The sequence below is a fragment of the Pelodiscus sinensis genome, chromosome 3 (genome assembly GCF_049634645.1).
Source record: "Pelodiscus sinensis isolate JC-2024 chromosome 3, ASM4963464v1, whole genome shotgun sequence".
Taxonomy (NCBI): Eukaryota; Metazoa; Chordata; order Testudines; family Trionychidae; genus Pelodiscus; species Pelodiscus sinensis.
The window spans coordinates 89130305-89144333 of NC_134713.1; the positions used below are offsets into that span (position 1 = coordinate 89130305).

General features: G+C 42.0%; 1 protein-coding gene across 3 annotated transcripts in view; it reads left to right on the forward strand.

Annotated features, from left to right (window-relative positions):
• The window catches only part of RNF217 (ring finger protein 217), an 81781-nt gene that overhangs the window by 32379 nt on the left and 35373 nt on the right, over nucleotides 1-14029 (forward strand). For 2 of the 3 annotated variants that reach the window (XM_075924096.1, XM_006139447.4), the window contains exon 3: nucleotides 10025-10189. The exons of the other annotated variant lie outside the window; for it this stretch is intronic. In XM_075924096.1, coding sequence (XP_075780211.1) covers nucleotides 10025-10189 — 165 coding nt within the window. The remainder of the gene's footprint in view (nucleotides 1-10024; nucleotides 10190-14029) is intronic. 3 annotated transcript variants of the gene reach the window in all.

The following is a 14029-nucleotide window of genomic DNA, read 5'->3' on the forward strand; positions in this document are numbered from 1 at the left end:
TGGCACTGTAGACTGCACCAAATCACAAAATAAGCTATTTTGAAATTAACTCGAAATAAGCTACACAATTTGCTAGGAATACTCTTTTTTTTTTTTAACCAGATATAAAAAATAGCATATTCTCACAAACTAAGTAATGAATGCAGTTTGAAAACAATTACAAATCAGTCACTTCTTAAAAGCTAAATTCAAACTTAATAGTATTTATTTTGCTTGCTGTTGCTGAGTCTTCTACAAACTAAAACCTAAAGTTCAGTCGTTCATTGCATTCTAGCAATGATTACTAGAGACATCAGTCAAGATCAGGACCCCATGGTAGTAAGCACTTTATGAACATAGAATTAAAGGACAGACACTGCCCTGAAGTTTAGAACTTATTTCAGGAGTGTTAAACTCATTTTGTGATGCAGGCCTAATTATCCAATCAGTCAGTGGGTTGGGAGTATAAAGATCATTAGCAAGTAGTAAATTTTGTAGTCTTGTCCAACTTCAGAAGTAAACTACTTTAGTAAAATTTACAGGTAAAGGGTGAAATCCTGGCCTCATTGATTTCTTATAGCATTTATGAAATCTGTTGTCCTGTGTGTACCATACTACTCCTTTGATCACATAATTATTCATTTGCTCTCTCTATTCCCTGCTATGCCTTTGCCCGCTCCCCTGCTCCTGCTCTTCTATGGGAGTTCTTTGCTTTTTCAACCTCTCATTTTTTACCCATACTTCCCCTTTGTCGTCTCCATACATCTCCTTCTATGGTGATTTCTTTGTCCCTTTCCTCCTTTTTCAGGCATGTGTGTATACAGGGCACTAATGTAATGTAGTATGGGGGAAGGCAGGTATAGGAATAGAGGTCAGGAACAGATTACTGGAAAGAAAAAACATAAAGGGAAAAGTATTGAGGGAAGGTAAGTAAAAGAAATAAGGAAGGTGAAGAGAGGCCGAAAGGGAGAGGTATCTAATAGGTTGGGGGTGTTAAAAAATGCAGTTCATCAACTTTGAGTTTATATCTATAAATCTTACACTTTGAAGAGTTCAATATATTTTGAATTACTTTCAGTTAATTTTTAAAATCTGTGATGGAGGAAAGAAAAGTGGCTGCATTAACACAATGTAATATAGCATTAAGAACTTTCCTACTTTTCATCCTTTTTATGGGGGTGAGGCTAGATTGGGACCATTTTCCTCCTAAAAATTGCTGCTGTCTTCACACAAAGGAAAATGGAGGCAGAATGATCATTGTCTACCTCTCACGTCTTTCCTCCCCCAGAGTTTAATTCACTGTTGCCTGCTTGGTGGCAGGATCCAGAGATGATTCTTAAAAACAACAGACTTGGACAGGAGAATGAAAGAAATGTGTGAACTCTTAAGGCCTGGTCTACACTGAGTTTAGGTTGAACTTAGCTGCATTAGGTCAAATTTCTATACCGTGAGTCCACACCACCAATCCCAATCTGCTAACTTTAATGTCTATTTCTTTACTTCTGCCTGTCAAAAGGAGTGCTAATACAGCACTGTGAAAGTCAACGTTCTTAGACTCCAAGAGGTATCCCACAGTGCTCCAATGTGACCACTCTGGCCAGCGCTTTCAACTCTGCTACTCTCCAGGTGCACAGGAAAAGCCCCAGGAAAATTGATTTTCACTTCCTGTTTGGCTAGTGAGGCAGACCTCAGAGCAGGCAGCATACCTCAGAAGAGCAACTGACCATGAATTCCCAGGATCACAAATGAGCACCAGCACGGATCATGCAGGAGCTCCTGAATCTGATTGCTGTGTAGAAAGAGGATTCTGTGTAGGCAGAACTACGAAGCAGCAGAAAAAAGGCTGATGTCTATGCCAAAATTGCACAGGACATAGTAGACAAAGGATATGCCAGGGACATCCAGCAGTGCACTGTGAAAATAAAGAAGCTCAGGCAGGCATGCCAGAAGACAAAGGAGGCAAACAGAAGGTCTGGGTCAGTGCTGCAAACGTGCTATTTCTATGAGCAGCACATGGATTCCAGGGTGGGCCTGACCAATATCCCACAGGAGTCTGTGAATACCTCCCAAAAGACACTTCAGGAAGCCTCTGGCAACATAGAGGAGGGCATTATGGAGGAGGAGGAGAATGGTCAGCAGGTGAGCTCTCCCGACAGCCTGGACCTTTATAGCTCTAGCATCAGTCCTGTCCTGATGGATTCTGGTGAGTTCACACTTTTAATTGCTACAAATGAGTTAAGGCAGTTGAGTGTAATGTCATGGCCACTGTGCCTACACAGCAAATGCTCCCCAGAACAGTTTAACGTGTCTGGAAACTGAGCGAGAATCCTCCTTACATATCTCCATAAAGCTGTCAGACTTATATTCTGATCCTCTCAAGGTTTCTGGGGAGGCCTGCCTTATTGTCCTCCATGGTAGGACACCTTTCCATGCCAAACCAGCAGTAAGCGGCTTGACATCACTGCAACACAAAGCATTGCAACATAAGGTCCAGGTTTCTGGCCTCATTCAGTCAGCATCTGTTCCCTATCATCAGTCTTCTGCGAATCACACAGGATATTGCACGTGGCAATGAGGATGAAGTAGGGGAAGCTATGTAACTGATACCACAGCAGTACACTTCTAAGCCATGCTTTGTTGGGGATGAATGCTGACCATGTGAGACATGCCTAACCCGGACAGACTCTTGTGAGAAGGGAAAGTTGCACTGTCCCAGCAAACAGGGTGTGCCAAACAGAAAATGACCATATGAGCTCCTGCTGTCACAACTGTTTCCTCTTCCCGGGATAGCTGCTGGTGACTGTGGGTCCCTCAGTGTTGTACAAAACATATGCCTATTTTGTTGGGCAGATGCTCTTTCTTGGTAAGAGATTAGCTTTTGTGTTCTACAGTGTATCCCCTGTAAAGTTTGTACTTCACTTCTTTCATTACAGCAGGTGAGAGAGTGAGTCTGTTACCCGCTGCCCAGCTCCTCCAGCTGTTTGGCTTGCACAGATCTGAAGCAAAAAAAAATTAATCGGGATGATATGCTCACTGAGCAAATGCAATCTGCCTGCATTGACAAGGCACAAATTAAATGTGCGGAGGAGGCTGATGCTGCAGGAGGTGTGAAGGGAGCATGGGAAGAGGCAAGTGTGCAGGAAATGTGAAGCCCAGGAGGAGATCTTGTGTCCCGTGGGGCAGCAAACAGAGCTGCTGATGTACCCAGAGCCCCCCTCCACTCAATGCTGAACTACCTGCCCTTGTCAACAGGTTCCATAATCTCCTTTCCCAGGTGCCCTAGAATCCAGGCACTGTAGAATTGGAGGGAGGGGAGGAGGAGACAAGGGCAGCTTTCCATTCACCTCCTAGGGCTGACTCCCAGAACAGAAGGCTGTCATTCCCACACCTGTACTTGCTGAGCAGGTGTACTGTAATATGCCACTTGCCCGTGCTCCCTCCAACACCCCAGGACTCCTGCCCTGAACTCCTTTTCTATCTCTGCTTCCTTGTGTTCCTAAATAAAAATGCATGATTTCTCAATCCTATCTTTATTGCTTGTTTTACAAGAGGAGGTGAGAGGTTACAGACTTGCACACTTAATGCAGGGGACATCTTGATAAGAACAACATATATTACTATCATATCGCTGTCAGGCCAGTCACAACACTGTTTTTCAAAGCCTTTCTGATTTCCAGTGTCTTTTGATAGGCTTTCCTTATTGCCCTGGTATCTGGCCGCTCATAGTTAGCAGCTAGGTGACCAGCCTCAATCCCTTTTCCCCAGCATAAAATGTCCCTCCCCCCTTTCACAGATATGGAGCACACAGCAGGCTTCTACAACAATGGGAAATTGCTTTCACTGAGCTCTAACCTAGTTAAACTGCAGAACCTTACCTTTAAACATCCAAAAGCACATTCCATGACCATTCTCCACTTTCTCAGCGTTCAGTTGAACTGCTCCTTATTGCTGTCCAGGCTTCCTGTGTACGGCTTCATGAGCCATGGGAACAAGGGGTATAGTGGTGTCTCCAAGGATCGGTATTGGCATTTCAGTGCCTTCGATGGTTTCTTTCTGGTTTGGGAAGAAAGTTCCAGCTTGCAGCTTTCTGAAGAGACCAGAGTTCTAAAGATGCGCGTGTCATGCACCTTTCTCAACCATCCCGCAAGATATCGGTGAAACAGCCTTTATGATCCACCAGTGTCTGCAACACCATCAAAGTATCCCTTGTGACTTATGTACTCTTTGGTAATGTGGTCAGATGCCGAGAGGGATACATGTTCCATCTATTACCCCACAACAGTTAGTGGATGGCTTTGCGGCAATGGTGTTCCCTATGTGCTGCACATTTCCTAGAGCAACTATCCTTTGTAGCAGAAGAGTATTGATTGCCTTGGCTAATTGAATCTCAGCAGCTCCCACTATAGATTTCCCTCATTCCACATTAATTGATTCCCAACTGCCTGCGAGTTGTCTGGCATTTCAAGCTTCCACAAAGCTATTGCCACTTGCTTCTCCATTGTCAGACTGGGTCTCATTCTGGTATTCCTGAACTTTTGGGTGGGGAAAAAGCAATTTGCAAGCTTTCCTGTAAGTGGCTTTATGCATGCAAAAGTTTTGCAGCCGCTGCTGATCGTCCCATAGCAGCATAACTATGCAGTCCCACCAGTCTGTGCTTCTCATGGCACCAGAACCAGCATTCTGCTGTGTTAACAGGATCGACTGCTGCCAGCATCTGCCATTTGCTCCGCTCTATGGTTTCATACATGTCTGTGTTCATGCCCTCCTTGAATTCTTCCTTGCTCCTACCTAGGCTCTGGACATACTGCAGCATAATGTGTGAGGTGTTTGCAATACTTGCTATAGCACTTTGCAGCTGAACAAGGTCCATGCTTGCCCTGTTATGGCGTCTGCACAGATAACCAGAGAAAGAGGGGTATGAAAAGATTGTTTGCCATTGCTTTCAAATGTGTGTGTAGGGTAGGGAGAAGTGGGTGAGAAGCTAAGTACACCATGTGAAGTTGACATTATTTACCCAGAACCACCTGCTGCACTGGGTTTATCCTAGCCTAGAATGTAGAGAGGCAGCAAGAAGTGTGGGATAGCTACCCACAGTGTAACGCTGTTGGTCATCATTAATCACCCTACTGGGGATGCACTACATTGAGCTCTTGCGCACAGTGGGGACATGCACCTTTGACTTTACAAAATTGGGTGCTAAAAACTGACCTTAATAAGTTCAGCCTAATCTCGTAGTGTAGGCATGGTCTCAATAAGGGATAAACAGCAAAAGAAATGCGGTGGAGTGTAGAGATGTAAAATTTCAATTAATTGGTTAATCAAATAGTCGATGCAATTTGCTGTTGCTACGCTTCAAAGGGGAAAGCACTGCGGGGAGCCCAGGCCAGCAGGGGACTCAAGCAGTACCCCGCTAGCCCCCCAGCATTTCAAAGCAGTAGTGCTGCATAGAGCCTGGGGTCAGGTGGGGAGTTGCCAGCTGACCCCAGGCTCCACGCAGCACTGCTACTTTGAAATGCCGGGGGGAGCATGGGGCTAGCGGGGTACTCCCAGCTGGCCCCGGGCTGTATGCAGCGTTTCAAAGTGGCAAACCCTGGGCTCCATGTAGTGCTGAAGCTTTAAGCATCCCCTCCTCTCCTCCCGCCCTCTTGCTGCTGCTTTCTGATAGAGGCAGCAAGGGTGGGGTGTGGGGGGGACCAGCTGACTAGTGCATCGACTATCCGATAAGCAAATGCTTATCGGATATTCGACTAGTCATTCAAATCCCTAATGGAGTGGAAATTGAGGCGAGAAAAGGAGAGGTAGATTGAAGATATGGCTTAAATATGGAATATTTTTTCATTCACACTCCACTTTTTTGAGTTCTTTGTCTGCTGCTGGATCTTCATTTTTCTGCTTTCCCAGTTCATCCTGTTGGTATGGATTGGGGTGATTTCCCGTATTCTGTCTAGCTTTGAACTATGTTGTTTGGGTTCCCATCTCCCTTTGTGTGACTCTAGTATCTGCTTTTCTGCTAATAGTTACCAAGTAGTAATGTGAAACTTATCAATTCTACCACTGCTACTCAGTGTACCCCTGTGAAACTCCCAGTGACATTTTAATTTCACTTTGCCACTGCTTGGAAAGTTATGAAAGTTATGAAGCCCCACTGCAATGGATTTCATTTTGGTTAATTGTTAAAGATTCCTTTATAACCATAAGAGCTAGACAATTTTCTCAAATGAAAATTTCCATTCTGAAGAAATTTCATAGTCTCCTGTTCTCCGCTCTCCCTCTATATGTTTTGGGTTATCATTGGAGAGTGGATAATCCTTTGTCTTTTGTCTTTTAGTTTGGGATTTTTGTTTCTAGCCTCTCATTTGTAAAATGAATTTTTTCAGACTTATTATTTGCTAAGGTATTTTCTATTTACTGATCAGCTTTGGAACTATTTTGTGGTGAGGGGAAATGGTGTTTTGAGCATTTAACAGTAGGAAATATATCTATTCATGAAAAATTTCAGCCTGAAGGTCATGTTTTAAAATGTCAGGAAACTAGAGGTTAGTTTAGAAGAAGTTTTTCAACCTTCAGTATAGCAAGGGTGACTTCTGAATTCTACATAACAAAGTACAGTGAAACCTCTGTTATCTGGCACTCTGTTAACCAGAAAACTTTAACTGGCATTGCCCCCAGCCATAATACTTTCATATCTTCAGGCGCACAGGCCTGGCTTGGTTTACCATGATTGGCTTAAGTTTTTTTATTTAAAAAGTACTAATCATCTTTAACTCAAAATAGAAATGTGAAACCAACTGCCTCACACTTCAAAACTACCAATATTAAAAACTTGAGTTTTACTATTATTGTCCATTGGTTTTTCCTGGGTTGGTGGGACCTTCAGACAACTGGAATGCCCTAATCCCCAAGTGTGCTGGATAACACAGGTTTTATTGTATTTTATATTGTCTATTCTGATTCCCTATATATAGGGAAACCTAAAACAAGCTGCACATATGTGTGAAGAAACGTTCAGTTCATCAAAATGTTGGAATAATGATGTCTGGTTGCAGATTTAGGATCAAACTGCTTTGCAGGGTTACAGTGTATTTTGCTGGAGTAAATCATAAATGCTATCAACGAGTTTGGTACACAATTGCAGAGATATCATGAAGTTGTTAGAAGAAGAGCTGATGGGGGCATCATGTGTTAACTTATTTTTCTGTTTAACATAAATAGAGTTCTGGCCACTGGTCCCTAGAACGTTTCCTTGAAATTTTGGAATTGATTGGTTAGAGCCTTGACAAGTTACTGCCTTACTGATATATTGCCAAGTGTTTCTCGGTCTGAGGCCTCCTTGCAAGCTTGGCCACCTGCTGGAGGTCTTCAATTTTTGGAAGAGGGTTCTATGGCTATATATTAATGTTGGAGTGGAGATCACAAACTAATCACAAATGTAGCATAATGTGTCATAAGAACATAAAAATGGCCATACGGGGTCAGAACAAAGGTCCGTCTAGCCCAGTACCCCGTCTGCCAACAGTGGGCAATGCCAGGTGTCCCAGAGGGAGTGAATCGAACAGGTGGTGATCAAGCCATCTCTTTCCTGCCATCCATCTCCACCCTCTGGCAAACAGAGGCTAGGGACACCATTCCTTACCCATAATGGCTATTAACCATTAATGGGCTTAACCTCCATGAATTTATCTAGTTCTCTTTTAAGCCTTGACCAAAAAAGTTTCCCCACCCCTGCCATGAATAAAGACAACATTGAAACCTTTTTTGTTAGACATAATATTTTACTTTATTTACAATGAAGCCTGACCAACAAAGCCTCACTAGGAGCCCAGCCCCCATCTGGCTTCAGCATCCTGTCCCTGGCCTCAATCCTGGGGCAGGCCCTGTGATCCAGCCCCCATCTGGCTCAGAAAGGGCTGATGGTGGCCCTCCTGCTGCAGCAAGGGTAGGAGGGGAGGCCACAATCTGATTGCGGTGGATAGAGGGGCGTTGGTGAGCATACCAAACGGGCATAGCCCCCTAATTTTTTTTTTTAAATCTGCTTTTGTTTGTTTGTTTGTTTGTTTGTTTTTTTAAATCTTGGATATTGAAAATCAGTCAGTGAGTCTGACTTTCATGTTCTCATGCACTGTCACTGTCTGAAATACTTGGATTACAACTGCTGCAGAGAAGTACTTACAGGCAAAAAAGCTTTCATTTTTTAAATGTGATGGAAACATTCCTATTAATATTAACTCTTTTCTCACAATCTTTGTACTGCCTTCCTTGAGGACTTCAATAGTTCTTTATACTATTTGCCAAATGCACTATATTGTGGGTTTTTTTTTTCAATGTTATGTGTAATGTGAAGGCTGTTGTAGGACTATGGAGCACTACTATGTTCAAAGACTAGAATATAATATACACTAAAAGTACTAAGTAAATGAATTTACATAATCTACTACACACAAATTTTAAATAATTTCCTATAGGCTATCTAACTTACCAGCAAAGTTTAACAGTCTCATATTTTGAATTATGCATAAGGAAGACTGTACTTGTTAGAGAGAATATGTAATACAGGGCATCCCCGCTATAAGTCACCCCAGGTATACATCTGTTCCGCACTAATATCATTGATGCTTATAGGAACTGATGCATTAAAAGTCCTTCCATTTCCTGCTCTTAAGTCATGCAAAAAAAAAAAAAAAACCCTAGTTTGCACAAATGGAAGTCAGCTGTGAGAGAAATTCTCCCCTTTAAGTTGTTTTGCTGTAAGTCCAAGTTTTTTGGAACATATCTTTTGCGGATGGCCTGTACATGGCAACTCCTAAAAATATTAAAATAGATATAAAGAGGATAACCTCCATCGGAATTCTGGTACTGATTCTCTGCCTTTTTGGTTTATGGTAGACGGGGCTTGACAAATGGCGGTGAAATCTACTCACCAGTCGCGCACTGCACATGCGCAAGACCTGCATTGTGCATGCGCGTGCCGCCGGTGAATGGGGCAACCGGCTGAAACCTACTTGCCACAGACAAGTAGAAACAGCAATTTGTCAAGCCCTGGTGGTAGATACTTGTACCTGTGAAAAGTGGCTTAAAACACCATCAAATGACAGCTGTAGGAAGACCGCATAAGCTCTTTGGGGTCTTTTTTAGGGGCTAGTCTAAACACACAGTTGAAGTGGTTGAGTTAAGCCATATGCAGTTCTGTACATTTAATATGGATTGAATTAGTTGAACTGGCCTTTGTAAAGCTATTGGGGGCAAGAGAAACCTTTGTGTGAGGACATAGTTGCAATTCTTTAGCTAAATTGGTTTAGAATCACAGCTCACATTAAAATGGGTGCAACTTAGGGTGGACCAGACCCTTGTGTTTGTCAAGTGCCTACTACAATGGGTTTGGGGCTTCTAGGTACTATTTGCTCTGTGCAGATAAAAAATAGTTTTTAACTGAGAGTGTACCTAAACTGAGAATACTACACAAGGTACCAGGTAGTGAAAATGAGGTCATGTAAATCTATAAAGCTGTGACCACATCTGTGTGCAAATCAGAATGTGAAAGGAAAAAATACTGAATGTTACTCATCATGAAACGCATTTAAATTGTATTAAAGTTCAAAGAAAAAGCTGTGCTATTATGAAACACGTTATCTATCAGATAACTAATATTTGTATTGAACTGCTTAGTCACAAAAGGTCAGAGAACTGTGCGTGCAACAATAACTTCAGTTCAGTCCAACAAAACAATTAACATTTGAGTAATTCCATTGAATTCAATGGGACTGTTAAGCACCTGACCGGGGACTTTGTTGTCTCCTGATCTTGAGTAATTAATCATGTAATTAATTATGTAGCTTTAACATTTTCTTAATACAGTTTAAATTGCCACTTTTTGATATGCTTTTTTAAACTATTCATCAAACTTTTAGGTTTGTTTGACGTTAACAGTCATACAAAATTGAGATCTTAATTCAAATTAATTATAAAGGTGGTGGTGGTGGTGGTAGTTTTTTCCATACACATTCAATGCCCAGCTTGAAAATTTGTGTTTTCACTTGTGTTTATGCAGATCCAGTGTCCAACTTGCCAATTTGTCTGGTGTTTTAAGTGCCACTCTCCCTGGCATGAAGGTGTTAACTGTAAAGAATACAAAAAGGGAGACAAGTTGTTGCGTCACTGGGCCAGTGAAATTGAACATGGGCAAAGAAATGCCCAGAAATGTCCAAAGTGCAAGGTAAGCTATCCTCTATTATGACACAACATAAGCTTTCAAAATTTCATTTGAATGATCTAAATAATTAGCCAGACAGAGCCTTCTATTTGTCATCTCAGCAAATTTATAATGGATGTATATTAAGGAGGTGCAGGGCTCTAGCTGCATAAATAAGATTGAGTTTTGAATTTAACAAGAGGTGCTTGTGCTTTATTCTCTGAGTTCAGAATGAAATTTCTCAGAATTTACAAATAAACATGAAGACAAGATTATTCTAAAAATAGATCTTTAAGAAATGTTGTATCCCTCTAAATCGGGTGGGCAAAAATTTTTGATGGGGGGGAGGGGCACTCCAAGAATTAGGAAAGTGGTAGAGGGTGGCATATTAATGGAGGAGGTACAGGGTCTGGGATGGAGGTTGGGTGCAGAAGGGAGCTTGGGTAAGGGAGGGAGGTTGGGTGAAGGAGGCAGTTGTCCTGGGGCACTGGACTACGGTGTGGAGGGTTGGATTGTGATCTGGGGTAGGGGATGGGGTGCCGGATCTGGGAGGGGATATGGGTACAGGAGGGGGATAGAGGATTTGGGTATGTGGAGTGGGGGGTAGAGGGTTGGGGAAGGGAGGGGCTGGGGCGCCAGAGTTGGGATTTGGCCAGGAGACTTACTGGCCAGTATCCTGTTCTTGTTAATTCCTTTTGGTAGTGATTTTTTTCCTGTAACAACATAATATTAAATCAAAGCTGCACTAATATCGGGGTGGGAATTCTGGTTGTTCCCAGAATGCGGTATCTATACTTTACTTCACCCTAGAACACCGCAAATAGGCCAAACAATATCAGCTAGATGAACTGGGTTTACAGTTGCTTTGCATTGTGCTGGATTGTGAAAGAATTTTTCACAATCTTTTACCCTGTCAAATCTCTAAGCACAATTTTGCCCCTTGCCCTCTTAGTATCTTCCTCCCGCCTATCCCCAACATACCAGTGCATTCCCACACAAGATTTCCCCTCTACTTCCTACACACTTTCCTATGGGAAAGTTTTCCCTATCCTAGATCCCTGGTGATTAGGTCAGGTGTTATGAGTGTGCTTTTTTAACACAGAAATATTTAGGGTAAGTGGTCTTTTGCTGTTATTTTTCTTAACTGAAAAATGATGACGACAGACTAGTGCATAGAGTCTTTGAAGGAATTTTAAGAACTGCCTACTTTCCCAATGCCAGCCACTGCCTATAGTACAAATAATCAAGAGCTGCCCTTAGTTAGGTATGTCTTCTTTCAAAATCACTACCACTTCCCATTGTTTGTAAATAGGAATGAAAACACAATACCTTAAGGAAAAGTTATGTCTTCTTATGCTGGAAGTAGCAGAAGAGCAATATGAAAATCAGGTGAATGAAAATAGTCACCTGTGCTAAGAAGAGCCTCTGGCCTTGGTCTCATCTGAACTGTAGAAGAAGGTTGCCACTTTCACAGAAGAAATTTAATGAAATTCTCTTAACTGAAAGTTTATTCTACAGCAAACCCTCGTTTTAGACAGTTCTCTGTCAACAAATGAGTTTTTATTGACCTATCTACCAGTTCTCAGGGAAGTGGATTATGAAGTATTGCTGTAGCATTTCATAGACAAGCAAATGTGTGGAAAAGAAACTTTAATAAAACCCTGTCTGCAGTTCAGTGATGTTTAAGAATTGTGTATTTCTGTTGAGCTGTAATCTGTGTGTGAGGAAGTGTGATTGTTGCTTAAACAATTTTTTTCATGGTGTCACAGGATGGATACGGCAGGTCTTCAAAGTTGAATGTTTTGTGTTATCATTTTAAAGTGAAATATTGACACTGTACTCTCTTTACTGTAGGTCGTTCTTGTTAATTCCTTTTGGTAGTGATTTTTTTCCTGTAACAACATAATATTAAATCAAAGCTGCACTAATATCGGGGTGGGAATTCTGGTTGTTCAGCATGCATCTTTGGAGGAGAACAGAGTTCTCTTAGCTTATAGAGTCTGAAAAGTTTGTATCAAAATATTTAAGCAAAATCTAGTCAATGAAGTAATAACAATAACTACTTAAAGAATTAAAATGTTTCTGCTCTTCTCAGTGTTTGTAGTACAAAGTATCAATAATACTATCATCTAGTCGGATGTATTATTTTTCATCTGTAGATCTCATAGTACAGAAAATGACCTCAGGAAAGTGGAGATGCACCACAAAATAGCACTTGTAACTTTTATGAAAATAAAAATTGTATCTGAAGTAGTGGGATATCTTGAAGCAGATGAATATCCCATATGCATATTGGGAAAGGAGAGGAGAAACAAAGGGAGGAGGAGAATCTGCAGCAAATATGCTCTGTTTGATGAATCTTAACTTGTTCTAGGTCCAGTACCTTCTTTCTTGACATACAGGTTGGACCTCCCTGGTCTGGCACCCTTGAGACCTGAGTGGTCCCGAATGAGGGATTTTGCCAGACAAGGGGAGGTCGTGTCTCACTCCCTTGCCATTGGTTCTGCTCCTGGCCTGGCTTCCTGGCTAGCTCCCCACCAGCCCTGATGCTCTGCTATGACAGTCCCTGGTCCCGCTGCTGGGGCTCCTGGCCCTGCCTGCCCTGCTGCAGAAGCTCATTCCTGCCATTGGGGGCCCTTGGCCCCACCACAGATGATCGCTGCTGTGCCAGAGCTCAACTGCCCTACCACTGCTCAGCCAGACTTCTGCAACAAGGGCTTACGGCCACTGGTCCCTCTGCAGCCAGCATAGCTTGGTTCCCACCCCCACAAGGCTCCTGCTTCTGGTCCTCCTCCGGTTGAGAGAGGTTCAACCTGTACTTAATTAAATCAGTTTTCTTGCATATTCTAGTAGGCAGTAATGTTTATTATATAGTAAAATCAACATCAGCCATTAAATCAGGATACTGAAAAAAGTAGTAAAGCTTAAGTATTAAAAGGAGCAGGGTATTACTGTTTGTTTTAAGCAAACATGATCAAAGTGGTATACGTTGAATCGAGAACATATTATGATTTTATTTTTCAATACAGCTATACGTTTCTGTATTTCCTTTTGGATCTTCTTTTGAATGGCTGTGTTTTTGCTGCTTTGTGTTTTCCACCAACTCCCTTTCCCACCAAAAAATCCAAATGTTCATGGAAGGTAGGAATTAGGGCTTTATTCTGGAGGATCGCGCCAGTCTAGATGCTTTTTTCCGGCTTTTCCCCAAGCCGGAAAAAAAGCGGCGGACATGTTTATTTAAATCCCGCGGGGGATATTTAAATCCCCCGCGGATTTCCCTATTCCAAAGTTAGAAATTAGCATGCCTCTTCCGGAGAAGGGGCCAGTCTAGACGTAGCCGATAAGTCTAAGCAGATGCGATAAATTGACTGTCAGTGGATTGATTGCTGTGGTATCAATCCACTGTGTAGTAGAGAGAGGCCTTTTGTTGCCAACATAGTGCCAATAAAGTGTTCCTTAAACAATGTTTTGATTTTTCTGAAGTTTGTGAGGGTTTTAGTGTTATGACAGTGCTCCTTTGGGGGATATATGGGGAGTATTTCTTGTTTTACAACATTTTAAGGTAGGTATCTTAGAGTTTCATATTCTAGAAAGGTACACCGAGCACAAGGCATCATCATGTTGCCACAACTTTAATCCCACCGTAACTTTTTTGTGAGTGAATACCACTTTTAATGCATCTGACAGAAACATTTGTTTAGGTGCAGTTGCTGCTTGTAAGATGTACTTACATAAGCAGCCACAAACATGTGTGATCAAAACCCATGGTATGTTATGTTTTGCCTTTAATATTTGTAAAAGATAATTAAAATGGCAGGCTTGAAGTTTCTTTGGATTCTATATTAAATGATTTATGACTAAATA